We start from the raw sequence: 26,817 nt of genomic DNA, 5'->3' as shown, positions 1-26,817 counted from the left end.
GTGGTGGGAGATATAGGAAGGATATCAGAGGGAGGTTCTTTATGCAGAGAGTGGTTGGGGTGTGGAATGGACTGCCTGCAGTGATAGTGGAGTCAGACACTTTAGGAACATTTAAGCGGTTATTGGATAGGCACATGGAGCACACCAGGATGATAGGGAGTGGGATAGCTTGATCTTGGTTTCAGATAAAGCTCGGCATAACATCGTGGGCCGAAGGGCCTGTTCTGTGCTGTACTGTTCTATGTAACATAGCACTAACATGAATTTTGAACAGGGTGCAGTTAGACCATTATCAGTGTATTTGTCACTGGTCCTTAGTGCCCGACCATAATGATAATGGTTTAGCTACTAGTGCTGTGAAGGTTTGGGCAGAGCTTGAATACAAACTCTGTGCATTGTAGTTTGATTTAAAACATATTTCTATAGCAGGGCGTAACTTAGGAGGGAGCAATTTCAGAATAGACCATTCAATAAGATATGCTGAAGGAAAAGAACTGTTAATGATTTTTATCTGGAAGTGTGTGTTTGTATTTCTGGGATCATTACCTCACTCTTGCCTGCCCCAACAATAAAAAACCACACCAAGTGGAAACTTCCTAGATGGTGATGTACAGGTGGCACATGGTGATATCACTGTGGTAAGAAACCTTATTATTGGTCTTATTTATATTAGCAATGCAGTTATTTAATAGAAGAATATGCAGCTATAAAAAGAGTTAACAGTTTTTCCAAACTGGTTTTCTTTCCTGCTGTGTGAAATTTGCACGTTCTCCCCGTGTCTGCGTGGGTTTCCTCCAGATGCTCCGGTTTCCTCCCACAGTCCAAGGATGTGCAGGTTAGGTGGATTGGCCATGCTAAATTGTCCCTTAGTGTCCCAAGATGTATGGGTTGGGGGAATTGGCAGGGTTAATATGTGGGGTTGCCGGGATAGGGCCTGAGTAAGATGCTCTGTCAGAAAATCGGTGCAGACTCTACAGGGGGGCGGGGGGGGGTGGAATTTTCCCATCCCACCCGCCAAAGGAATCATAGCAGGCTAGGGGGGGGAGTGGAGGGGGGCGGATCATACAAGGGTTTGTTGACCTTGGGCTGGCTTTTCTGGTTTTGGGGTGAGCACAGCCAGAAAATCCCACCCTATAAGTCGAATGGCCTCCTTCTGCACTGTAGAAATTCTATGATAGTAGCCTGTTTCTTAGTGTCTTAATCACAATGAACATATCCTTAGAATGTTCATCATTTTTTTACGATCTTGCGCTACAATGAGGACAGGCTGAGGGAGCTCGGTCTTTTCTCCTTGGAGAGACGAAGGATGAGAGGAGACCTAATAGAGGTGTATAAGATGTTGAGAGGCATAGATTGGGTGGACTCTCAGAGGCTTTTTCCCAGGGTGGAAATGTCTGCTACGAGGGGACACAGGTTTAAGGTGCTGGGGGGTAGGTACAGGGGAGATGTTCGGGGTAAGTTTTTCACACAGAGGGTGGTGGACGAGTGGAATCGGCTGCCGTCAGGGGTGGTGGAGGCGAACTCAATAGGGTCTTTTAAGACACTCCTGGATGAGTACATGGAGCTTAATAGAATGGAGGGTTATAGGTAGGTCTAGAAGGTAGGGATGTGTTCGGCACAACTTGTGGGCCAAAGGGCCTGTTTGTGCTGTAGTTTTTCTATGTTTCTATGTTTCTACATGAGGTTCATTTATGTGTCTTACAATAGTTTTCAGAATTTAGTTCCTATGAATTAAAAGACTAATATTCAGGATGATTCCAAAGACAAGAAACTCAATTATTAATGATACCAAAATTCATCCCATAGTATGTTCTATTTGTCTATAAAGTCCAGACGCTTTATCAACTAGTTATAAAAGAAAACAATATTTGTTGTGATGCTGTATTAGTAAGCAGCTTTTAAAGGGATATGTTTTATCAGCTTACTGGAGCCTGGCAGTTCTGCATACCATGCTCTCCACTGAAATCATTCATTACTTTGCAGAACATTGGGATGGGACAGACTGTTTCAGCCTGTTTATGATTTTTTTTTCTTTAGCCAAGAAGTTGAATAAGCTCTGCTGTTCAAAAATTAACTTTGGCATCTGACTAAGTCTGCTGCTTTAGATTATTGTTCCAACCTTTCAGAGAATATTCCATTCTGGTATGAGCCAACATAATGTTTCTTTTTGTCAACTGGCATCATGTCAATATAACCTCCGTCTTGATTGTGAATGACCCCGGCGTGTACGGCTGCTCTGCAAACGCTGGATCTCTGGAGGAGAATAAAATTACAAAGTAATTAATATATGAAATAAATTTGTCTCTGTGCAGCTCCACTCCTCCACAACCATCAGGAAACACAAACCACTTTGGTTTTGAAATGATGTTAGACAGCCAAAGCAAACCAATATATTTGAAAGTGGAACTGCTGCTTGCAGTTGGTATCTTCACTCGGTTATGTAAAATAAGTCACAGTGTAAGTGTTTGTGCAAGGAGTCTTTGGACCAAAACAGTGAGGACGTAAAGACAATAAAGAGATGAGGATAGTTGAGAAGGATAAAGTGAAGTCCAGAGGAGCTGACCACATGGATACATGGCTTACTATGATTGCAACATAGAACAGAAATCGTTCATTGGGTTACACTGGTGTTGGTGACCATTAACTTGGTGTCTCATTGTTGTTCGTGAGAGCTTGTTTTGTGCAAACTACATTTCAGAAAGTGCTTCATTGCCTGTAAAGTGTTTTGAGACATCCAGAGATTGTGAAAATGCTATATAAAAGCAAGACTTTCCTTTCATTTCATTTTGACCCCAAAATGAATTTCTGACCACATTTCAATGCCATAACAACACTAAATGAAATTTTAAAGTCCAATAAAGATCCGTGTGATGACTTGGATGGATCCAGGCTGAGCTCAGGGTCCTTTCTAAGTTTCAGCATCATAGTGGTTTAAAGATGTAGATGGATGATTTATCTATTCTTCTGGAGACATCAGCTGCTGGGTTGAGGTCTTTCAATCTGTTGGATAGTCAAACAGTAGATAGAGTTTGAACTTGCATGATGGGTGGAGAGAGAGAGAATGAGGTCCATACAGGGATCTTGTTACTTCAGGGTCTTTTCTGCTCCTGTCTCGTGTCTGGAGAAAATAGTTTCTTAAGCAGAAAAAGTTAAGCTGACCAATCACATGATCCTCTCTCTTCAACTGATTGATGACCCAAATATGGCCAAGGCTAGTGTATTCCAGTTGTAATTTGATTACATTATAGATCATAGATCATAGAACCCTACAGTGCAGAAAGAGGCCATTCAGCCCATCGAGTCTGCACCGACCACAATCCCACCCAGGCCCTACCTCCATATCCCTACATATTTTACCCGCTAATCCCTCTAACCTACTCATCTCAGGACACTAAGGGACAATTTTAGCATGGCCAATCAACGTAACCCGCACATCTTTGGACTGTGGGAGGAAACCGGAGCACCCGGAGGAAACCCACGCAGACACGAGGAGAATGTGCAAACTCCACACAGACAGTGACCCGTGCCGGGAATCGAACCCAGGTCCCTGGAGCTGTGAAGCAGCAGTGCTAACCACTGTGCTACCGTGCCGCCCAGAATTTCTCTCCCAGCCAAAGTCCTTTAGTGCTGGTCCCCAAATCAGTTGAGACTTGACGTCCTGTGAATGGGGAAGCAGAGCTGTGGTTCATTCACATTCCCCCAAGGCAATTGTCTTTGATGAGCTCCTGCAGACAAGTTGGCTTGAGGTAATAGCTTTTGAATTTGTTGGGTATGGCGATGCAAATTTCCAGCCATCCTTGAAAGTTGCGGGTTCAAGTCACTGGAACGTATTTTAAAATCCAATCAATGGTTTCCAGCCAGTAAATTCATAAAATCATTTTTTTAATAAAGCATGGTTTTATAAGTAAACATTAATAAATGTCAGTGTATAGAAATGTCTGTTTGGTACCAAATTATCCTTTCTCAAACATTTCCTAATTTTATGTTCCTCATGGGCCAGGATTTTCAGTTGCCTGTGGAGGTGAGAACAGGAACAGACCTGCTTTGAAAACAGCATTCCAGAATGGTGTATCAGTGTCCCGCAACCTCCGGATGCACTGGTACTTTCAAAGTGAGGGAATGCCTGTTGGGAACATCCTCGCCTCTGATTAACTGCCCGTTAACCTCCTGGAGGAGCTTGCTAAGGGACAGGGGAAGGTCGGAAGGTGATTTTGCAATCACAGATTGCCAAATGTGAACAGTCTGGAGTATCTAGTGCACAGCTGACAGGTGCAATGCCGGGAACAATCAATTAATGTTTTCTTGTTGGAAACATTATTGGCAAAGGTCTCAGATCAAGTGCAATATCTTTGCAATGGTCCTTCGGCCACTTCTTCGCAATGTAAAGCTGTTGTCCTGCCTACTCCATTCTGGGAGGCAGTGGCAGCCTCTAGCATAGCTGCCATTTACCTTTTGGTGTCATGGTTACCATTTATCTTTAGAAATTGTGTTCAGCAAGCAGCTCCCACCTCCTGGCCGAGCTTGGTGTCACTAATTGGGTGCCGGGTTCACTTCTGGACCAATTCAGGCATTTTTTAAAAAGCGTTGTATGAATGGCACAGGCTGGTGTGGGATTGGGATCCAGAAATTATCAGAGCATTGTGTTCCTGGTCCCACATTGAAAATCAATCCCCTGTGCCATTTTAAAATGAAACCGGTGACAGGCATTAACCGAGGTATCTTCCTCCTGAAAAGTGGAATGCAAAAACATAGGCTGTCAATTTCTTCAAGCTTTCTGCCACTGTACTGCCATAATGTCCAATGCACTCTTGCATAATCAAGTTTGAATAGAATAAATCTTGCATTCCAGTCGCAGTTGTTTTCCGATGATGCACCGCCATTCCTAGTCTACGTGCCTTTTGATGATTTTGTAAGCCAGTGCTGAATAAACAATTCATGCTATGTTACACAGCCCTTCATAGAATCATAGAAACCCTACAGTGCAGAAAGAGGCCATTCGGCCCATCGAGTCCGCACCGACCACAATCCCACCCAGGCCCTATCCCCATATCCCTACATATTTACCTGCTAATCCCTCTAAGTTACGCATCTCGGGACACTGAGGGGCAATTTAGCATAGCCAATCAACCTAACCCGTACATCTTTGGACTGTGGGAGGAAACCGGAGCACTCGGAGGAAACCCACGCAGACACAGGGAGAATGTGCAAACTTCACACAGACAGTGACCCAAGCCGGGAATCGAACCCAAGTCCCTGGAGCTGTGAAGTAGCAGTGCTAACCACTGTGCTACCGTGCCGCCCCTTCTTTAGCACTGTGTTGAAACTCATTTATATGGTTTAATGTTTCAGACGTCACATAATCCAGGTTATCACTTGTGTTCGGTTCTTCATTCTCCTTTTGAAATTCACTCAGCAAAATTCAGAACACTATCATTGGAGGCTGTTCAAGAAAAGACACATTGGGAAAATATCTGTGGGGCCAAGAGGAGCCAGAGAACCACGATCAAGAACCAACAGCAACCTTACTGAAATAATTAAAAACATCTTTATATAATCAAGCAATCTTAAGCCCAAAGTTTTTAATACTGTTAAGTTCAATGTCACTTCTAGGTTATGAGTTCACACAATTCTAAACATCCTGGACAGGATTTTCCAGCTGCACTCTCCCCCCGGGGTCGGAAATTCCCACCGCCTGAGGTAAAATGGTTTGCCAAATTTTTTGTCCCGCCGCTACGATTCCCAGTTAAGATGCACATTTGTACAATGCAATAACTCAGAAACTACTAACACAATCATTAAGTGAATGCACACATGCAAATCTTGCACATGCAATTATTTTAAAAGTCAATTCATCTGAAACAATACTGTCATAAGACTGTCAATGTTTGAAGGAGATTGAAGTTCTGGGCTATAACTGTAATTGGAGTTTATGTCCTTAAATTTGGTGAATAAAGATTTGAAAAACCCTGAGCTTGCTGAACAGGTATAAAATATTGGCATGGTAACAATAATCAATATCACTGAATAAAAAAGGTTAAGACCTGAATTTGATGCCATAAAGGTCTTTTTCACACATTATTATTGTACAGGCATTTGATTGATAACATAAGAGGCATTTACTGTGGGGTGGTTTTTTTTGGTGCTGCGAATGAATATTGAGAAGCTAAGCACAGTAAATTTTAATGCATGTAAAATTCTGCAAACTGGGCAAAAGTCTGCACCAGGAACATTTGAGGTTGAAAGAAAAATGAAGATGAAAATATAAATCCATTTTGTTTTCTTTAAGTGGTAAATCTGAATTGGGGGAACTCCCACTTATAACATTACATGTTTTTGCCACCCATGGATATGACTTACTTTACTTCATTCATTCTGGAAAGGATGGCATCACTGTGGCTCCCTTGTTCTCTATACTTGGACTGCAAAACTTTCCACACAGTTTTGGCAAACAGGAGTAATAAAAAATAAACAAATATTGGCTCGGTTTTGAGTCCAAGCTCGCTGGAAAGCGTCGTAGCCCAGATGCAGAGAGCTAGCTGGTACCAGTGGTAGCATCCTTCTAAGAATATATTGTATGAACAATTTGTGGCATCATAAAAAAAAAGAGGCTGGATGCTCCCAAAAGCCACTGTAGATGCTTGAGTGCATGCGTATATTCTGCCTGGAAACAAACTGCTACTTTCTTTTTCCAACGGAGTAGAGTTTGAAAACTTCGACTATGGGTCAGACGCACGCAAAGTAAAACTTTGTGTACAACACAATTGACACCAATGGTTAACCCGTGGGCTGAAATTTTACGATACCCAGGGGTGGGATGGCAGGCAGTTGTGGGGGAAAGTGAACCTTAAAATTGAGTGCCATGCCAGTGGCACCATGCACATGCTTTATAGTGGGCAGTCATGGCAAACTCCATTGGCACACTTATGGATCCAACCACGAGGCAGCATCAATGATGTCTCATTGCAACACAAGCAGAAACCACTCAAAGTCGGTGTGCTGCAGTGGAATCTCAGGCTGGAGTCATGCAAGCTCAGTTTTTTGCCTAGTAGATTATGACTGCTGCCATCACGGCTCCGGATACCAGCAGTCAAAGAGGCTTGCAGAATCTCAGAGCAGTCCAACAAAATGATTAGTTTTTGGCAAAAAGGAAGAGCCAGATCTAGGATTTTTTTTCAGGCTCTGTTAATACTGGGGGCTATAGCAAATGGACGTTTTAAAGAATGTTGTGGTTGCTTTATTTGGAATGTTGGTGATTGTTTTTGAATATTGCGGATTGTCTCAGCTGCTGTGGTGGAATTTGTCATGGGTTGTCAAAACGATTGCAGAGTTTTCAGAGCAAGTTGTTGGATATGGATTGGCTTGAAGTCTCTTCAATAAGATGGAAGTTCTTAATAAAAATATTAATTTTTACATCCTTGTAATTATGGAACACCAACCAGACAGAGAAAAGCCTCAAAGGACGAGCTACGTAATTGTCGTAACGTTGAGTGTGGTGGAGGTATGTGTTCCACTGGATGCTCTCTTCGCTTGTTCAACATGTATTTGGTAATGATATGCATTAAAAATGAAGCATAACAATCATCAGAGGAGAATGAGATGATGCATAGCCCCTCATGTTGTGCTGTTAATTACAACTGTTAATTGGATTATAGTGCATTAACCATGATATAACACTGAAACTTCATTTAATAACTGATATATATCACCTCACAATATGCATTCCAGCTACTTACATCAGAATAGACATGTGTTCCAATTACGCGAGCCAGATGTGGATTTTCCTGCATGCAATTTTGTGGACAATATATCCTGAAATTACAGAGCAAAATGCATGGGTTCAATATTTCAGTCCAACTAAAATCATCACAAGCAATGGTGACCATGTGGGCACTGTTGGAGTGTTCACAGAAAGGAATAACCAAAATGCTTCGGCACATTTCCGACCCTTATTAAATATTGCCTTTACTTCAGTGTCATGCTTAACAATTCAAAATCATTCCTATCACAGATCCTTAAATGTATATTAAGATACATTAATGTCCTTATCTTAACTATTTCAACATCAATGGATCTAGTCCTAGTTCCTCATAGTCAGTTGTGTCCAATACAAATCTATTACATTACACACACCCTCACCCTGAATTATTCAGCATGGATTTCAACAATACTACATATAAAGTTCTTAATATCAGTCAGGCACATTGGCGACGCATCAGATACTGTCCACAAGCCAATATTGTGACTCAAGGCCCTAAGACATCCTTTCCTGCAGCGTTGGAAACGCTGTAGAAAAGGATGTCCTGAGGCATGGTACAATGGGGAGACCATGCAGACGCTATCACAACGGATGAATGAACATCACTTGACAATCACCAGGCAGGAGTGTTCCCTTCCAGTCGGGGAACACTTCAGCAGTCATGGGCATTCAGCCTCTGATCTTTGGGTAAGCTTTCTCCAAGGCGGCCTTCACGACACACGACAACGCAGAATCGCTGAGCAGAAACTGATAGCCAAGTTCCACACACATGAGGACGGCCTCAACCGGGATCTTGGGTTCATGTCACACTATCTGTAACCCCCACAACTTGCCTGGGCTTGCAAAATCTCACTATCTGTCCTGGCTGGAGACAATATACACCTCTTTAACCTGTGCTTGGCCCTCTCCCCACTCACATTGTCTGTACCTTTAAGACTTGATTACCTGTAAAGACTCACATTCCAACCATTATCTTGTAAATTGAGTTTGTGTCTACATATGCCCTGTTTGTGAACACAGCTCTTCACTCACCTGATGAAGGAGCCTGAGACTCCAAAAGCTAGTGCTGCCAAATAAACCTGTTGGACTTTAACCTGGTGTTGTGAGACTTCTTACTGTGCTTACCCCAGTCCAATGCCGGCATCTCCACATTAAAGTGATTGTGCCAGCATGCCAGCGCATTGAGGTCAACACTGGTAGGATGGTGGCCACCATGGAGACCTTGGTCCCGGACATTGATCCTGGCGGCATGGTGGCACGGTGGTTAGCACTGCTGCCTCACAGTGTCAGGGACCGAGGTTCGATTCCTGGCTTGGGTCACTGTCTGTGTGGAGTTTGTACATTCTCCCCGTGTCTGTGTGGGTTTCCTCCCACAGTCCGAAAGACGTGGGTTAGGTGCATTGGCCATACTAAATTCTCCCTCAGTGTACCCGAACAGGCGCTGGAGTGTGGCCACTAGGGGATTTTCACAGTAACGTCATTGCAGTGTTAATGTAAGCCTATTTGTGACACTAAGAAATTAACTTTATTTTAAAACAATTACACTGCTGCATGAGCTTCATTCTATCACCGAGGCACTTGCTGGTATCCATTAATGTCAGTGCGAGAGGGTTACAGGGCATCTCAATTTCACTCCAGCTGCCAGTTCTCCTCAAGGAATCAACCAGGGGACCCTTAAGCACCATAGGGAAGAGGAGCTGCAGCACGACACCATAGGACCATCCACCTTGGTGATTCCTGGAGTGTTTGGCTGTTCCCAATCCCCTCTTCATGTGACCCCCATCCACTGCAGTGCCACACACCAAGAAATGTGTCACTGCCACACAACAGGAGCCCAAAGCAGGCCGGGGCCCTCCAGATCTTGGCCCACCAAAGGACATGGGGGGTAGGGCCTGGGTGGGATTGTGGTCGGTGCAGACTCGATGGGCCGAATGGCCTCCTTCTGCACTGTAGGGTTTCTATGATTTCTATGATTTCTATGATTTGCCAAGGTCAACACATACAACAGGGCGTAGCAGTCAGCAAGCTAACTCCACATCTGCTCTGGATATCAGGGATGCACCAAGTCATAGCAGCAGGGTTAGGAAACTCAAGAATATGTAGCTGCACAATGTGGGCAAGAGTGTTAATCACTTGTACATAATGTCTCCCAATGGAAAGACACTCATAATCATGACTGCTTGTTCTGATGAGTTGTGTTTGTGCCATTCAGAAGTGAAACTCTAATCCTTGCACAAAATGAAGTGTGCAGTGAGTAACCCTCTGGCCACAGTTATTGTTCCAGTTATACAACAGAGAATTCTGTAATACTAAAAATTACTGAGCTTCATAAAGTTTTTCATGTTTCCACCCACTCTGCAATCTTACATTAAGCTCACTTATTTGTTGTTAAATTTAGCTGGACTTTCATGTCCTCAGCCTGGCCAGGCATTCCCCAACTATCACTTCTCCAAACATATGGGAGTGAAGTGACACTTTTTGGCGAAGGTTTATATATTGAAAAATGAACCCCCTCATTTCTACTTTTAATCATCTTTACATATCATACTCCTCACAACACCAAAAGTGGACAATTTCAAATCACATGATTTAGCAGTGGAAATATCAGTGGTTTACTTCTAACCTGTAACTTCACATATTTAATTCCTGAATTGTTTGTATACTTTTTGAGTTATCCATTTCAAAGCTGCTGAACAGTGAGCTGCTTTTCCAGAAAGAACAAAGAACTGCAAACTCAGCAGCTCCATATCATGCACTTCCCAAAAATGAGGCAGAGTGATCCTGGCAGCACGGAGGATGCAAAGCCGATGATTTGGGAGTGGGTGGGAGCGGCAGGGGTGGAATGAGGACAAACTGCAAAATCCATCTGTAAAATGATAATTAATATGAGACAGTGCGTCATACATTTACCTGGGACAATGTGAAGTTGGTTTTTTGTACGTGCATATTTGATGTCCTCTTGTCTGGCAGTTAGCAGATTGGACTATGTAGAAAATAAAAATTATAGTCAATAATTAAGATATACATAATTGCAATAAACTAAAAACTGTAAAATATTTCTTAAAAGTACTAACCTGTTACTTTAGAGACGGTAAATGAATTGGCAGCTTTATATTTACTAAAGGAAAGGGAGAAATCTGTAAATTTGTGATAGTGAGGATAACAGATCTTCAATTTATAATCAAAAACTCACATTGTTGGAACAATTGTTGAAGCAGTTCAGTTACAAAATAGCTGATTATATAATACTAAATATCACTGAGTTTAAAAGGTGTTTTTGATTCTAAATATCATTAATTGTGCATTGGACTCTTTAATTCTTTTGCTGACTCAGCTGTTAGGTGGATCAGTTGGTAGCTCCCTGGTCTCTGAGTCAGAAGGTTGTGAGTTAGCTCCACTCCAGGACATGAGGAGTTCAGTGCTGAGAGGGTGCAACAATGTAAAAAACCACTGTCTTTTGGATAGCATGTTAAACTGAAGCCCTATCTGCTCTTTGGAGCTGGATATCAAAGATCCCATAACACTATTCCGAAAAAGACCGGGGAACTATTCAAGGTGTCCTGCCCAATATTTATCCCTCAAAAGTACTTTGTTGACTGTAAAATGCATTGATGCGTCCAGTGGTTGTGAAAACTTCTATATAAACACAAGTCTTTAATTCCTTTTATTACTCTGATGTGGTGACAACTTTATTTTCTTCATGCATACCACAGGATGTGTGTACCACAGGATGTGTGTACCACAGGATGTGTGCACCACTGGCCAGCAATTATTGAGAAGGTGGCCTTCTTGAACTGCCACTGTCCATGTGTTGCAAGGGCCACATGTGAGGGAGGAAATTCAGGATTTTGACCCAGAGACAGTGAAGGAAAGGCAATGTTGTTCCAAGTCAGGATCATCTGTGACCTGGTGGGGAATTTGCAGCTAATGCTGTTCTCATACATTTGCTGCCCTTGTTATTCCAGATGGTAGAAGTTTCTGGTTTAGAAAATGGTGTTGAAGGAGTCTCGACCAGTTGCTCAGAGCATCCTGTAGATGACACACATTGCAGACACTGTGAGCCAATGGTGGAGGGGGCGAATGTTTATAGTGGTGGATGGGGTGCCAGTCAGGTAACTGCTTTGTCCTCTTGATATCGATCTTCTTGAATGCGGTTGAAATTGCTCTCATCCAGGCTGTTGGAAAGTATTCCATAACACTCCTGATTTGTGTTTTGTAGATAGTGCACAGCCTTTGGGTGTCAGGAGGTGAGCTCTCATTGCAGAATTTCCAGCTTGTGACCTGCTATTCTAGCTGCAGTATTTATGTGGCTGGTCCAATTCAGTTTCTGATCAGTGATAACCCCCAGATCTTGCTGCATGTGAGCATGGACTGCTTAATTATCTTAAGAGTTATGAATTAACTGAACACTGTGCAATCATTCCCCACTTCAGAATTTATGATGGAGGAACGGTCATTGATGAAGCTGCTGAAGATGACTGGATCTGTGACACTACCCTGAGGAACTCCTGCAGTGATGTCCTGGGGCTGAGATGACTTTAACCACAACCATCTTCCTTTGTGTTGATGGTTCTTGGCCTTCACAAGGACTGTGCTCATGTTACTCCAACCAACACTGTCGTGGATAGATACAGCAGTGACAGGCAGACAGGCTAAAGTTTTTTCCCCCGTGTGTTGGTACTTCTACGACCTGCCGCAGGTCCAGCCAGGCAGCTAAGTCCTACATTACTCAGCCAGGTTTAGTCAGTAGTTGTGCCACTGTCCCTCTTGGTTATGGGCACCGAGTTAGTCCACCCAGAGCACATTCTTTGCCTTTGCTACCCTCAGTATTTCTTCCAAATGGTGTTCAACATAAAGGAATACTGATTCATCAGCTCAGAGAGGGCAGTATGGTGTAACCATAGAATGCTTACAGTACAGAAGGAGGCCATTCAGCCCTTCAAGCCTGTACCGATGTCCCTCCCATGCCCTATCCCCACAACACCACATGTTTACCCTGCTAATCCCCTAAAGGGCAGTTTAGAATGGTCAATCAATGGAATGTGCAAACTCCACACAGACAGTGACCGGGATCAGCAGGAGATTTCCTTGACCTGTTGGCATGCGATTAATAGGGTTAGAGTCATTGTTAAGGACCCCCACTGTGTAGCACTGTGCCACCATGGCTGCTGAGTCTGTCCTGCCACTGGGATGGTGATACAGGAACTGGGACTTTGGCTGTAAAATATGATTTTGAAAGTATGACTATGCCAGGTTGTTACACAAGTCTGAGAAGGACTTTCCAAAGTCAACTGGTCAGGGTGTGCCAGGTAGACAGTTCTATTCTTATTCAACTTTTCCATAGTGGTTTGATACAACTGAGTGGCTTGTTAGGTCATTTCAGAGGGCAGTTAAGAGTCAACCACATTGCTGTGGTGCTGGAGTCACATGTAGGATGTATAAAGATAGCAAAGTTCTTGCCCTGAAGGGTATTCGTGAAGCAGACAAGATTCTACAAAGATCTGATAGTTTCATTATCAACTTTACTGATGCTAGTTTTTAAACTCCAGATTTATTTAATTGAATTTAAATTCCATGGTGGAATTTGAACTCATCAGAGTATTAGTCCAGGCCTTGGGACTAAGACATCACTACTAGGCTACAGTTTCCATATGTATTCTTGAAGTGGTATTATTAATGATGTTGGCTTTGATTACTGATATTAATATCATTAACAGTGGGATTCAAGCCTATCCATATTTTTACATTTTGTTTACAAAGTTATTTCACATTACAAAAGAAACAATACTCGAGTGCAAGAGGGATGAGTTTGGCAGGAAAGCTTACCGCTTCATCCTCGTCACAACTTATATTCCATCCTCTCACTCCAGTTGGATGCGCTGGTATTTACCCTTTCACCGTCCTGTCACTTGCCTGAGGAATTTATTGGTGAGGCTTACATGTACCTTTGTGGAGGTCAAAATGCCTCACCTATCTCAGTGTACTAGGATCATGCATACAGCAGGTCCTGATTGAAACCCTGTAATGGGAACTCAAAGCTGAGGAAGTCCCATTATTTGCTTTGTAAGGTGGGGTTTGGGGTGTTGTAGAAAAAAGCACAAAGATCCAACACAGTTCAGGAGTTCTACCAGTTTCTCACTAAAGCTACAGCAGGAGACCGAAAGAATCCCATGGAAATTTGAGGTAGACTAGGCCTTGGTTCAGCGAGAGGCTTACACTTCAAAGAAGGTTCTCAATCTTTACATGCTTCTTCCACCTTTAAAGAGAGGTCTCCTCTTTTCTGTTGCTACTGTGTGTGTCCTCTATTGAAAATCTATTCTGCTCAGACACAGTCAGTCTACCTGTAAAAACCACTATCATTACCTCCTGATTCAGTGACCCATCAACCTTTTCAATTATTGTCCTATTTCTCACCTCCCTTTCCCTTCTAAAATCATGAAGTGCTTCCCTGTATCTCCTTTCACCCACTCTCCCCTTCCCTACTTCTCCACTCCTTCTTCCTCCTCCATCACTTTCTCTTCCTGTCCTTGACATTACCCCTCTTGTTTGGCACTTTACCTCCCACTCTTTCTCCTCCCTCTTTTCCTGCCCATCTATTCTTCCTGTTCCCTCTCCTTCCTTCAACTCTCCTCCTTCTCCCTCCCCATTTCTTCTGTTCCTTTCCATCCAATTTTTAGCCTCTTTCCTTGCATCTCCACTCCTCCGCCCTGCCTTCTCTCCTTCTCTACCATACTCTTCTCTCCTGTTCCCTCTAACCACTCTTGCATGAGTGTGAGTGTGTGTGAGGGGGGGAGGGATTGGGGGAACATCTGACAATGTGGGTCAGATAGGTGCACAAGATGTGGCCATAGTAACACGGGTATCTTTCAGCCCCATGTAAATGAGGTATCCTCCAATAGCGCCCTTCGTAGCTATAATGCAGTCAGTGATGGAGGGTCTCGGCAAGCTTGATTAATATATGACTGTCATGATCACTGACCATGCACTTTAAGGGCTGCTATTTTTAAATCCTTCACATTATGTAAAACATTATCTGCATAGAGATTACACTAACTGCAATTTACAGGCAAATTAAACACTCCTACACTCCCAATGGGGAGTTTTACTTGAAGGAGCATCGGTTTGAAGCCCTCCTCCCCAGCATTCCTTTTGCAGATAATGAATGGTTTGCAATTGGAGTCACCAATACTCACCCAATTGATTGAACACCATTCCGATAGGCTTTTATAAAGAAAGGTTTCCTTCCTTGTCTGGTAACATCTACCCAGCCACCTTCATTGTCCAGCACTCCATAATGCATTGCTGCTCTACAAATACTTGATTGCTGAAAAAATACATATAAAATTAACAGAATATAATAAACCCATTACACATTTGCTAATATACTCCATAACTATATTCTATAGTTCACCTGGTGTGATAACCCCAATGATCTGCATGGGGAATCACTAATTGATCTCCTAGTTGGGCTTGTTCAATATGAGTGCCCTGGGGATTGGTAATTAGCCCACAAAGTGCAGCTTGTATGCCAAGCCCTGTACAAAGCAAGACCCTGAGAGGATCCATTAACCTTTTAGTCCCGGTTGAAACTGTTGTGTTCACCACAGGCTGGTCGTTATTGTTTATTTTCAGTTTGTACAATAAAATCACGGTTCCTTCACAATGGACTCCTGGAGTTATTACACCCGTGTTATTGACAAACGTTAAGCTTGATTCTATGGGGATAAAGAAATGCAATTTGCACCAAAAACGGGCATACAATGGGTGCAGCTGTTACATGCCAGTCAGTGAGGGCTATGAGCCAAATTTGTGCTCGTGCTTTACTGATTAGCTAGTAGTCAGCATTATTGCATAGTTCACCAATGGAGGGGGTGGAAAATTGCACAGTAGTGATGTCTTTTAATGGCTGTCTTAGAGGGGAAGTACAGATCGACTGTTTTTGTATCGCTGACTAGCACAAGTTCTATGTGAACTTGTCAGAATTCTCAGACTCTGGAGTGTCCTTGTGGAGGGGTAGCCAAGAGGAGGGAATTGATTTCTCCAGTAAACAGGGTGAGAAATTACCAAGGCAACTCACCCTACAGGAATGGCCAGAAGAGGCAGTGCAGATAAATGTGAACAACAATGCACCAAGTACCTGGATGCTCCAAGAATTTCAGTGATGAGTGTTTCTACTCATGTCTTATCTTAAACTCTACTTCGCCCCGCAACATCTGTAGCTCCAGTACTCAAGCTTTCACTCACAGCAGTATACTCCACAGTAATCCCTTGTGTTGTTATAGGCACATTCTGCAGCTCATTCTGCCCTAATAATTATTCCCTCCATTTCCCCACTACTGTACCATCTTTTATGCACCATTCACAATATTGCATCCTGACATGTACACCATGACAATCCGTCATGCCATATATTAACACATTCCCTTCTTGCAGCAAAATCTGATAGACAATACAAGGAAAGTGTTGAGGACAGGAGAAGGTCCAATATCCCTACAAGTATTGTGCCTATTGGAAGAGGTTGCATTGGAAATAGTGGGCAGAGGGCACATCACGAATTTTACATAACGTTGCTACAGAATGTTACATACAATTACCCAGGATATATAGCACAGAAAAAGGCCATTCATTCCAACCAGCCCATCATGGCATTTATGTTCTACTCGAGTCTCCTCCCATCTAAATCTATTATCTTTACACTCAATCCCCTTTGTCCAGTGTCCCCTTTAATGCATTATAATCTTCACTAACCACTCTCTGTGATAGTGAGTTCCACATTTTCACTATGGTTGTCGGCTGTCCCTCAATGTGAGGGTGACATCTGCACAGGGGGACTCTGGTAGAAGCCTGTATTTGACTTTGTTTAATTAGGGGATGTGTGGTGTCATTGTCCACATGATCGTGACAGGTTTGTGCTCAGATTTCTGTAATGCAGCGAACCATGATGACGGGGATATCTTTCCGTTGCAGCCTTCTTCCAGCCAGCGGGATGCACATGGTCTTCCTTCGCATGTGCTGCCATTAAGGACTTTTTGGATTCCACTTAGTCAGGCACCTCCCCGTGACCTTGCCGCCATTGGTGTCCCTAAGAGGAGCAATGAGCTCCTTGCAGCACTGCTCAAGGGACTGCTGGAGCACCAAGTCTCTCCACCACACCAAGCTGACAATCCAAGAGGAGACATTCCCACCAGGTTCCCTATAGGATTTCTTGGTGACTATGGCCTCTACTCATGCTCTTCCTGACAAGAAACAACATTCTCTCGGCATCCACTCAATCAACATCTTTCATAGTTTTAAATACCTCAATTAGGTCACCATGTGCCCAACCGATCGATGTGATGGGTGTGGTATGCGAATGTGGTATGTGGGCAGCATGGTAGCACAGTAGTTAGCACTGCTGCTTCACAGATTCCCGGCTTGGGTCACTGTCTGTGTGGAGTTTGCACATTCTCCTCGTGTCTGCGTGGGTTTCCTCCGGGTGCTCTGGTTTCCTCCCACAGTCCAAAGATGTGTGGGTTAGGTTGATTGGCCATGCTAAATTGCCCCTTAGTGTCCTGAGATGCATAGGTTAGAGGGATTAGCGGGTAAAATATGTAGGGATATGGGGGTAGGGCCTGGGTGGTCGGTGCAGACTCGATGGGCCAAATGGCCTCTTTCTGCATTGTAAGGTTTCTATGATTTCCTCTTCCATTTGTCAGTTTGCATCTCATTTTCAGGCTACACTGCTGGCTAGCAACAATGTGAAAAAGAGAGACAAATGTATTGCTGAAAAAAGACATGCTGTCAAAACTTTTCACCTTACACTCATCAGGAGAAAATCATTAAGAATACCAAATCTCAAATGTGCTGATTGTGAAACCTGCTAATGGTTCTCTGCTACAATCTACCGCAAGCCAACTGCACTTACCAATACACGCACTGGGATTCTTAAAAACGCCATGGGCTATGAAATTGGCCTCATCAGCAATATTGTAATTGGACCTAAGCCATTTGCTCACCATGCAAGCTTAGTGCCAAAATAGGATGCAATAAAGCCATCCTGGGGAATAATGGTTACCCCGTTCAGATCATTGCTCGCTGTAGATCACGATGAATGGATCAATGGCCACCACTTTCAGTCTACCTCAGATTATCCTGAAAGCACAATGTGTCTCAACAAGTGAGCAACAGGTGGAGCTCGCCGTTTTACGCTGCTGCTGTGCAGTAGAAACATGAGTGGTATTCTCCACTAATCGGAAACTGCCATTAAGCCAAAATCACATTCTGCCTACCTCAAAAATGAGTAATGTGATATATAAATTTCAGTGCCGATGTAATGCCAGGTATGTAGGCCATAAGTCCAAACAGCCGCTGAATCAGCATGTTCCTCAGCTGTTCATAACAGAGTACAGAGCAGACGCAACCAGCACATGCTTTCAAAACGCAGATCAGAGTGTCCAACATCAGATGTAATTCTGCAATTGGACAACACTTATGAAACAATCCCGATTGTGCTAAGAACTACACCAACAACCAATTTAAGATTAACAGTCAGGCTCGTAATGTGGCTCACTTGGGGATGCTAGAAACTGCATAGGTTCATGCGCACAAAGGACCCTGTCCTTTGCAAATATAATGGCCGGAATTCTCTGACCTTGCCCCTGGCTGGGATTCTCCAGTCCCACTATTGTGAATGGAGATTTGGCTGAGCGCCAAATTCTCCGTTCTTGCTGGCAGTGGTGGCTGAGCGTACAGCTTTGGAGAATTCTTGCCAATATGTCCAGACATTGAGCCTTTTTCAGCCAAGTAAAGGCTTGAGGCACAGGTGTTCCCTGGAGCATTCCCCATGGCAACACTTTCACCAATTAGAATCCACTTGCCAACCAATTTTCTCATGCAGTATAAATTGTCGTGCCTTTAAGATTTGGGATTCTTGCAATTATGTCCTGGTGAATGCAAGGCAAAAAGCTTCTACACAGGTCTCCTTTTCAGCAAAACTTAAGCTGTTTTATCAAGCGGCTATTTGAAAAACAGAGCTAATTGTGCAAGTCTCCTGGTCAGTACACAGCCTCACCATCAGCAAGTCTTCAGCTGTGCCTCTTCTTGGTGACAAATGGAAACTGGTCCCTTGCTAAAACTTCAGATGAACTCTTGCGGAGGTTTGGCCCTCTCACATGCAAAGTGCAGGCCATGAGCTTTATGTAACTAACACCCTTCTATCAGAACAAACCACTAACCAGGCCACAGTAGGCCTGATTTTATTATCAAGTTGCGCCCGATTTTGGGTGCGAAAACTTGGTAAAGTCGGGCGTGAGGCGAATAGCGTGATCCGCGCCTGTCTCCGTGCTGGTTCCCCCTTTACCAAGGCCCAAAAATGGCCACGATCGGGACCGCGCCTGCACCAGGCGCGACAGCCATTTAAATGCATTTGCATACATTTAAAATGAATTAATGGGCTGCACACCCAACATTACTGGCACTTGTTCACCCATCCAGAATCGGCGCAAAACAGACATGCTCTTCAAAAGTCCGATTCGGGCGCTCCAGTTAGTGAGGAGGTAAGTGCCGAGCGTCCGGTGGCTCTCTACTTGAGATCGGTGGGAGTTGCCCACGATCAGCCTGGGATGGTAGAGGGTGTGGGGGGATAAGGGGGTCAGTAATGTTGTAGGGGTGAGGCCATGTCTGTGATGGCCAGGGGGAGGTATTATCCGTCCCGGGAGCGATGTGGCTGAGGAGTCGCATTCTATCATTTTTTTTCTGCGCATGTGCAGTTGGAGGCGCCAATCGGAGCTGCAGGGTTTCGGGACCCTGTCCACAGGCTTCTGCAGCGCAATCCAGAATTGCTGGGGGGTTTTCCGGCAGAGTGTGTATGGGCACGCCTGAGAACAGGTCTAAAAGTCAGATCTGAAACAGTCCCAGTTTCAAGTCCGTCCAGCACTTCGAATCAAAATGGTAAAATAAGGCCCAATGTATCCTGGGGACATGCAAGAATAGGGCATTGGCACCAACTAGATCTGATCATTGCCAAATGTGACTCTCTGAGCAGCATTCTCAACATGCACAGCTACCACAGCACTGACTGTGGTACAGATCACTCCCTCGAGTGCACCAGAGTTAGAATGCAACCCTTTAAGATTTTCTATTCAAAGCAGAAATGCCGTTCTCGTAACAAGATTAGCCCTACTGTCTATCCAGCTATTAATACCGCACTCTCAAAACATGGGAAGCAGGAATGGAAAAATGCTGACTGGTTCGAGGCCTACATCACGGAGATGGAACTTGTCATTGAAACCAAGTGGTCTGCTCTCATTAATTACAAGAGAGATCCGAGCGAGATGACTCTGCACTGAGAGCTACTCAAAGTAAAAGTCTAACAAACTACTAGCTAGTGTACCAAAAATTACTAATTACAACTTTGGCACAATATCTAGATGTCCAAATGTCCTTGAACACAGGGAATGCTAGGGATTGAATGCTCGGCGCATGAATGAAGGGATTAATAAGGCAACATCAACAAAGAAAACAGCTCCAATGAAGACAAAGGTCAGAGGAGTCACCACAAACAGTAATAGATACTTGGAGAGATAGGTAGAAGGCTAGCGCGAGCTGTACTAGGGAGGACATGGTCACCAAGAAAGCTCTAGTTGCCATGGAAAGCCTGCTCGTTATGGCTGAGCTGGATATTAAATACACAGTTTAGGAACTTAGCAAAAAAGCCATTGACTCTCCAGGTGCTAAAGCTATACCACCTGAACTAATCACAGAAGGGAAGTCAACAATCCTGCAGCATCTCTATGAACTTCTGTATCTGCTGGAAGAAGGAACAATGCCCCAAGATATATATTTTTAATTCATTTGCAGGATGTGGACATTGCTAGCTAGGCCAGCATTTATTGTCCACCCCTAGTTGCCCTCGAGAAGTTGATGTTGAGCTGTCTTCTTGAACGGCTGCTGTCCGAGGTGTAGGTACACCCACAGTGCTGTCGGGAGGGAGTTCCAGGATTTTGACCCAGTAATAATGAAGGAATGGTGATATATTTCCAAGTCAGGATGGTGAGATACTTGGAAGGGAATCTCCAGGAGGTGGTGTTCCCAAGTATCTGCTGCTCTTGTCCTTCTAGATGATAGTGGTCATTGGTTTGGAATATGTGTGATTCAAAGATTGTGACCCTGTACAAGAAAAGGGGCATGAGCAGTGATTGAAACAACTACTGGGGCATCTCCCTGCTGAGCGTAGAGGGAAAGGTATTTGCCTGTGTTTCCCTCGTCTGATTGCAGATCCTGGCTGAATGCATCTATTCAGAATCCTGGCGTGGTTTCAGAACTGCAAGATCTACAATTGACATGACCCTCTGAGTCTGGCAGCTGCAAGTGAAATGCCAAGAACTAAGGAGACACTTCGGGCAGGATTTTCTATCCGCTCTCACCCCACAGCTGGGAAATCCCACCCTGGGTCAATGGACCTTTGCATGGTCCGTGTCCCACCTGCTGTGATTTCCATGGTGGGCAGGACAGGAAAATTCCACTCTATATATTGCCTTCATCGATTTCACCAAGGCATTTAACTACATGAGCAGATTTGGTCTATTTAAGCTGCTGGAGAAAATTGGCTCCCGCTGAAGCTGTTCAGTTTGATCCCTCTTTCCATAACATGCTGGATAAGGTCATCTACAACAGGGAAACATTGGAACCCTTTGAGATGGGGTCAAACAGGGTTGTGTTCTGGCACTGATACTCTTTGGTATATTTTTCTCTCTGCTGCTGTCACATGTCTTCAGGTCTTCTTGCAGAGAGTGTCCATTTACATAGCAGCATGGACGAAAAGATTTCAGCCTTGCTCGTTGGAGATCAAAGACAAAGATATGCCAGGTCCTTATCAGAGAGTTACTCTACGCTGACGCTGCTGTGCTAGCATTCCATACCGAGGAGCACCTTTGTGGAAAATGGACAGACTCTCTCACCCTGTAAAGAGTTTGGTTTGACCATCAGCATCAGGAAGACAAATATCATGGTCCAGGATGTGGCCATACTGTCATCTATCAACACTGACAATGTAGCACTGAAGGTTGTTGATAGCTTCACATATCTAGACTCTACAATCATCAGCAATCTGTCTCTTGATGCTGAAATCAACACACTTAACACAAAAACTGCAGCCATTATGTCCAAGCTGAATAGGAGTGTGTGGAACAACAGCAACCTGATAGAGAACATCGAACAGTGAGTCCACCAAGCCGGCATCCTCAGCACATTCTTCTACAATGGTGAGATCTGGATAACATATATTAGGCAGGAGAGGAGGCTGAACAGTTTACACCTTCACTGTGTCAGATGTATCCTCAGCAGCTCATGGCTGGACAAGGTCCCCAACTCAGAGGTCCTGGAGTGTGCTAATTGCATTGGCATTAGGCCATGAGGTCACAATCTTCTTGGTGTCCATATCTCTACTACAAGGACACCTGCCAATAAGATATGAAGATGATGGATGATGACACGGACAACTGGGAGACAGTCACTGGTGGCTATGTCCTCTGGAGGCTGACTGTTTGGCATGCTATTGGAAGAGGTGCTCAAAAACAAAAAAGCTCAGCTGGCCTAGAATTGGACCCAGAGGAAACTGAGGCCAGTCAACTGTCCACCTTCTCAGCCCTCTGTATTCCTCAGCAGCAAATGGGACAGAGACTGCCATGTCAGACTGGGGCTCTTGAGTCACACTAGGCCAAGTTTAACACCAACTTGACCAACATAGTGCAAACCATCAAGTTATGAGACAGAAGGCTTCTGTCACTATTAGGTCATCTCTCAGCCTTATTTTGCTTTTAAAAAAAATGAGACCCTGTCCATCAATCCTTTCCTAACAAACAGACCTACGCATTTCTGGTACCTTGTGATCTTCTCTGCACTCTGGGTCCAATTCTAGGCCAACTGAGTTTTTTTGTTTTTGATCACCTCTTCCAATAGCATGCCAAACAGTCAGCCTCCAGAGGACATAGCCACCAGTGACTGTCTCCCAGTTGTCCGTGTCATCATCCATCATCTTCATATCTTATTGGCAGGTGTCCTTGTAGTAGAGATATGGACACCAAGAAGATTGTGACCTCATGGCCTAATGCCAATGCAATTAGCACACTCCAGGAGGACCTCTGAGTTGGGGACCTTGTCCAGCCATGAGCTGCTGAGGATACATCTGACACAGTGAAGGTGTAAACTGTTCAGCCTCCTCTCCTGCCTAATATATGTCATCTAGGTCTCACCATTGTAGAAGAATGTGCTGAGGATGCCGGCTTGGTGGACTCACTGTTTGATGTTCTCTATCAGGTTGCTGTTGTTCCACACACTCCTATTCAGCTTGGACATAATGGCTGCAGTTTTTGTGTTACGTGTGTTGATTTCAGCATCAAGAGACAGATTGCTGATGATTGTATCCTCTATATCCTTTGTATAATATGTTGGCCAGAACTATATTGTCCAAAATGTGTTGTAACCAAGGTTCAGTACAGCTTTAGCAATAACTTCCCTATTTTTCATTCGAACCCTTTAGAAGTAAAGCTTCATGCTTGGTTTGCTATTATTGCGGCAATGCTAATTTTTGGCACAAACTTTAGTGACTGGTGTATTTGTAAGCAGAGATCCATTTGTTCCTCCATCCCAGCTAGTCTTGCAACTTCCAAATAATAAATGGCCTCCCTGTTCTCCGGGAATGTACTGCCTCACATTTGCCTGTGTTGAACTTCATTTGACAATTATTTGCCCATTCTGTAGGTTTATTAATGTCCTCCTGTAATTTGTGATCCTCCCTGGTATTGATGTTTCCCCAATTTGGTGTCATCTGCGCATTTAGAAAGATCCAAAACATGAATGTGAATTGTGAACCACAGTGGACAGAGTACTGGTTCTTGTGAACATCACTTCCCACCTTCTGTCACTCTGAATAACTACCATTTACTCCTAATCTCTTGATGGCTTGAAGCCAGCTTGAAATCATTCTGCCACTTGTCCCCTGGCTCCATGCTATCTGACCTTATTGATTAGTCTATTATGGAACACTGTATTATAGGCCATTTAGAAATCCAGATAAATTACCTCCACTGCATTGTCTTCTCTCTCTGTTACCTCCTCAAAAATTCAATGTTAGTCAACTAACACTTTTTAAATCCCTTTTCCTTCTGCTCTTGCCAAGTCCATCATATTTAACTGGCTAAATTGGAGAGGAGGAGGAGTTTACATGTTCCTTTCTGGTGGTGTTGGATGGGAAGAGTAGATAAGGATCAGCATGACTAAAAGTAGAAATTAATGGCTTCACTAGTCAACATGAAACTTATCTGCACTAATTCCAGAATGGCTAAAAGTTGCCCAAATCAATATGGTGTTCGGCACAGTTCAGGCTCAGCAGAGCATGACTAAAAACATGGATGCTTAACATCAATAATAACAACAAAATAGGTTGCTACAAACTACAAGAATAATCTGTTAAATAGAATTTGAAATTTAATAATATAAAGGCAAGATATAGCAGATGTTGGAATCTGAAACAAAAACAGAAAATGCTGGAAAATCTCAGCACGTCTAACAGCTTCTGTGGAGAGAGAATAGAGCCAACGTTTCAAGTCTGGATGACCCTTTGGAGATTTTCCAGCATTTCCTGTTTTTGTTTCAGATTTAATAAGTTGTTAATCAAAATGCTATCAAATTTAATAAAAGCAAAAATTGTTAGAAGTACACAGCAGGTCAGTAAGCTTTTGGCAAAAGAAGTATCAGGCCATGGCATTTCAGCTTTCCATCTTGCATAAATTGCTTATTTATTACAATATAAAAACTTATTTCTGTAAAATATGGAGTAACTCAAAATGTGTAGCTACCCAACTGACAAACCCTGGGACAAGATAACAGCATTTAATTATGTTCTTTTACTCACCATTTCATAATGCAGTGTCCCAATTACTTTTCCTTTACTGTACAAGCAACCAGCTGGGCATTCATATCTGGATTAAGGAAGGAACAGAAGGTCAAATGTTGGCGACTTGTTTCCATTTCTATCAACATTTCCCAGAGCAAAAGATTTTAGTGTTATACATTAAAACTTTCATTTCATAAAAGAATTTTCTGAATGTGAACCTTGTACTTCCTGCTTGGTTTAAATTTCCACCTCTACTACTACCTCTGGCAGCTTGTTCCAGACACTCACCACATCATGGTTTAAATTTGAACAGGCACCAGTGTTAAAAAAGCAACTCTTTTTTAGGTACTATTGTTGTGAAGTTAGTGTTTGTAAAATTATAAACAAAATGTAAAAATGTTGAGAGTTGTAAAATAGATAGTCTGTTTAAAAAAAAGGTAGTTTTTTTGCCATACTTAAAGTTTAAAAAAATGCAGCTGTGCAGTACACAGCGAGCATAGAGTGAAACATTGTATCGCTAGGTTAGATAGTAATTGCTGCCAAGGTGACAAGTTGTTTTTGAATTTTAACCAATCAATTTGAAATGGGCATTTGAATGTCAGCAGCCTAACAGATTTGAATTTTGATGTTTTGATAACCTGTAAACCAATCCTATTGTGGGGGGTTTTAGTATATCATCGGGGGTATAAAACAAGCTCCCAGCTCCAAACGGCCAGAAGACCGCCTGCCAAGTAACAGCTTAGTTCAGCTCATAGCTAGAGAGAGACACAGTCACTGTTCTTGCCAGTGTAACAGCCACATTTGATGTGTTAAAAGAAAGCCTCATCTCAATCGTAAAGATACCAAAAGAAGATAGTGAAGGCAGAAGAAATCAGCAAAGAAGAAAGAAGATTCCGGGAGATGACAAACCTGATTGCATTTTCAGTATGACTAAAAATTCTATTTTTTTGTTAATAAGTGGGAATTGTAATTATCTAAACAGCATTCCATTAGAGTGTTGTTTTATTCAGTTTGTTAATAGTTTAGTTAACCCTGTTTACTGTTAGTTAGAAGAATAAAGTGTCACCTGTATTTTTTCAGAGAGAGTCTCAGGTAGTTATTTTGATTTGACCACTAAAAGCTATTGAAGTTCAGATAATCCCCCTTCTCACACCATTTTTAACAGATTATGAAGGGAGGTACTTCTCATAGAGTCATAGAGGTTTACAGCATGGAAACAGGCCCTTCGGCCCAACTTGTCCATGCCGCCCTTTTTTTTTAAACCCCTAAGCTCATCCCAATTGCCCGCATTTGGCCCATATCCCTCTATACCCAACGTATCCATGTAACTATCTAAATGCTTTTTAAAAGACAAAATTGTACCCGCCTCTACTACTACCTCTGGCAGCTTGTTCCAGCCACTCACCACCCTTTGTGTGAAACAATTGCCCCTCTGGACACTTTTGTATCTCTCCCCTACACCTATGCCTATCTAGTTTTAGACTCCCCTACCTTTGGGAAAAGATATTGACTATCTAGCTGATCTGTGCCCCTCATTATTTTATAGACCTCTATAAGATCACCCCTCAGCCTCCTACACTCCAGAGAAAAAAGTCCTAGTCTATCCAGCCTCTCCTTAGAACTCAATCCATCAAGTCCCGGTAGCATTCTAGTAAATCTTTTCTGCACTCTTTCTAGTTTAATAATATCCTTTCTATAATAGGGTGACCAGAATTGCACACAGTATTCCAAGTGTGGCCTTACCAATGTCTTGTACAACTTCAACAAGACATTCCAACTCCTGTATTCAATGTTCTGACCGATGAAACCAAGCCGAATGCTTTCTTCATCACTCTGTCCACCTGTGACTCCACTTTCAAGAAGTGGATTCTTTCAAGGATTCTTTCAAGGATTCTCTTTGAATAGTTGAGTGTTAGTTTACAGAGAGATCACCCTCCCCTTTGTAACACTATTTTGCTAATTAATTTCTGTTAGGCCGCTGCTATCAAGACAACCAACTTAGAAAGTATGTTGCGGATAATTAATATGTGAATTCAGTTGAAAAATAGGCAATTAGTTATCAAGTTCACATTATTTACGAGAATAGGAATTGGTGTTTCTCAGTGCCTCACCTATTACAAGTTGTTCCCTTGCATCGATCACGCAGTTTGGTTTCACAAGACACCAACTGAGCTGGGGAAAAGATTAT

At 43.1% G+C, this 26,817-nt stretch overlaps 1 protein-coding gene across 2 annotated transcripts in view; it reads right to left on the bottom strand.

Moving 5' to 3' along the window:
• The window catches only part of LOC144496128 (cysteine-rich secretory protein LCCL domain-containing 1-like), a 54,565-nt gene that overhangs the window by 3,017 nt on the left and 24,731 nt on the right, over positions 1-26,817 (bottom strand). For both annotated transcript variants that reach the window (XM_078217112.1, XM_078217110.1), the window contains exons 8-14: positions 26,741-26,801; positions 24,648-24,714; positions 14,950-15,080; positions 10,831-10,874; positions 10,667-10,739; positions 7,734-7,809; positions 2,120-2,253 (exon numbers count right to left, since the gene is read on the bottom strand). In XM_078217112.1, coding sequence (XP_078073238.1) covers positions 2,120-2,253; positions 7,734-7,809; positions 10,667-10,739; positions 10,831-10,874; positions 14,950-15,080; positions 24,648-24,714; positions 26,741-26,801 — 586 coding nt within the window. The remainder of the gene's footprint in view (positions 1-2,119; positions 2,254-7,733; positions 7,810-10,666; positions 10,740-10,830; positions 10,875-14,949; positions 15,081-24,647; positions 24,715-26,740; positions 26,802-26,817) is intronic.

This window comes from Mustelus asterias, chromosome 7 (genome assembly GCF_964213995.1).
Source record: "Mustelus asterias chromosome 7, sMusAst1.hap1.1, whole genome shotgun sequence".
In the NCBI taxonomy this organism is placed as follows: domain Eukaryota; kingdom Metazoa; phylum Chordata; class Chondrichthyes; order Carcharhiniformes; family Triakidae; genus Mustelus; species Mustelus asterias.
Note: the sequence above shows the minus strand (reverse complement) of the source record. Positions and strands in the feature narration are given on the sequence as shown.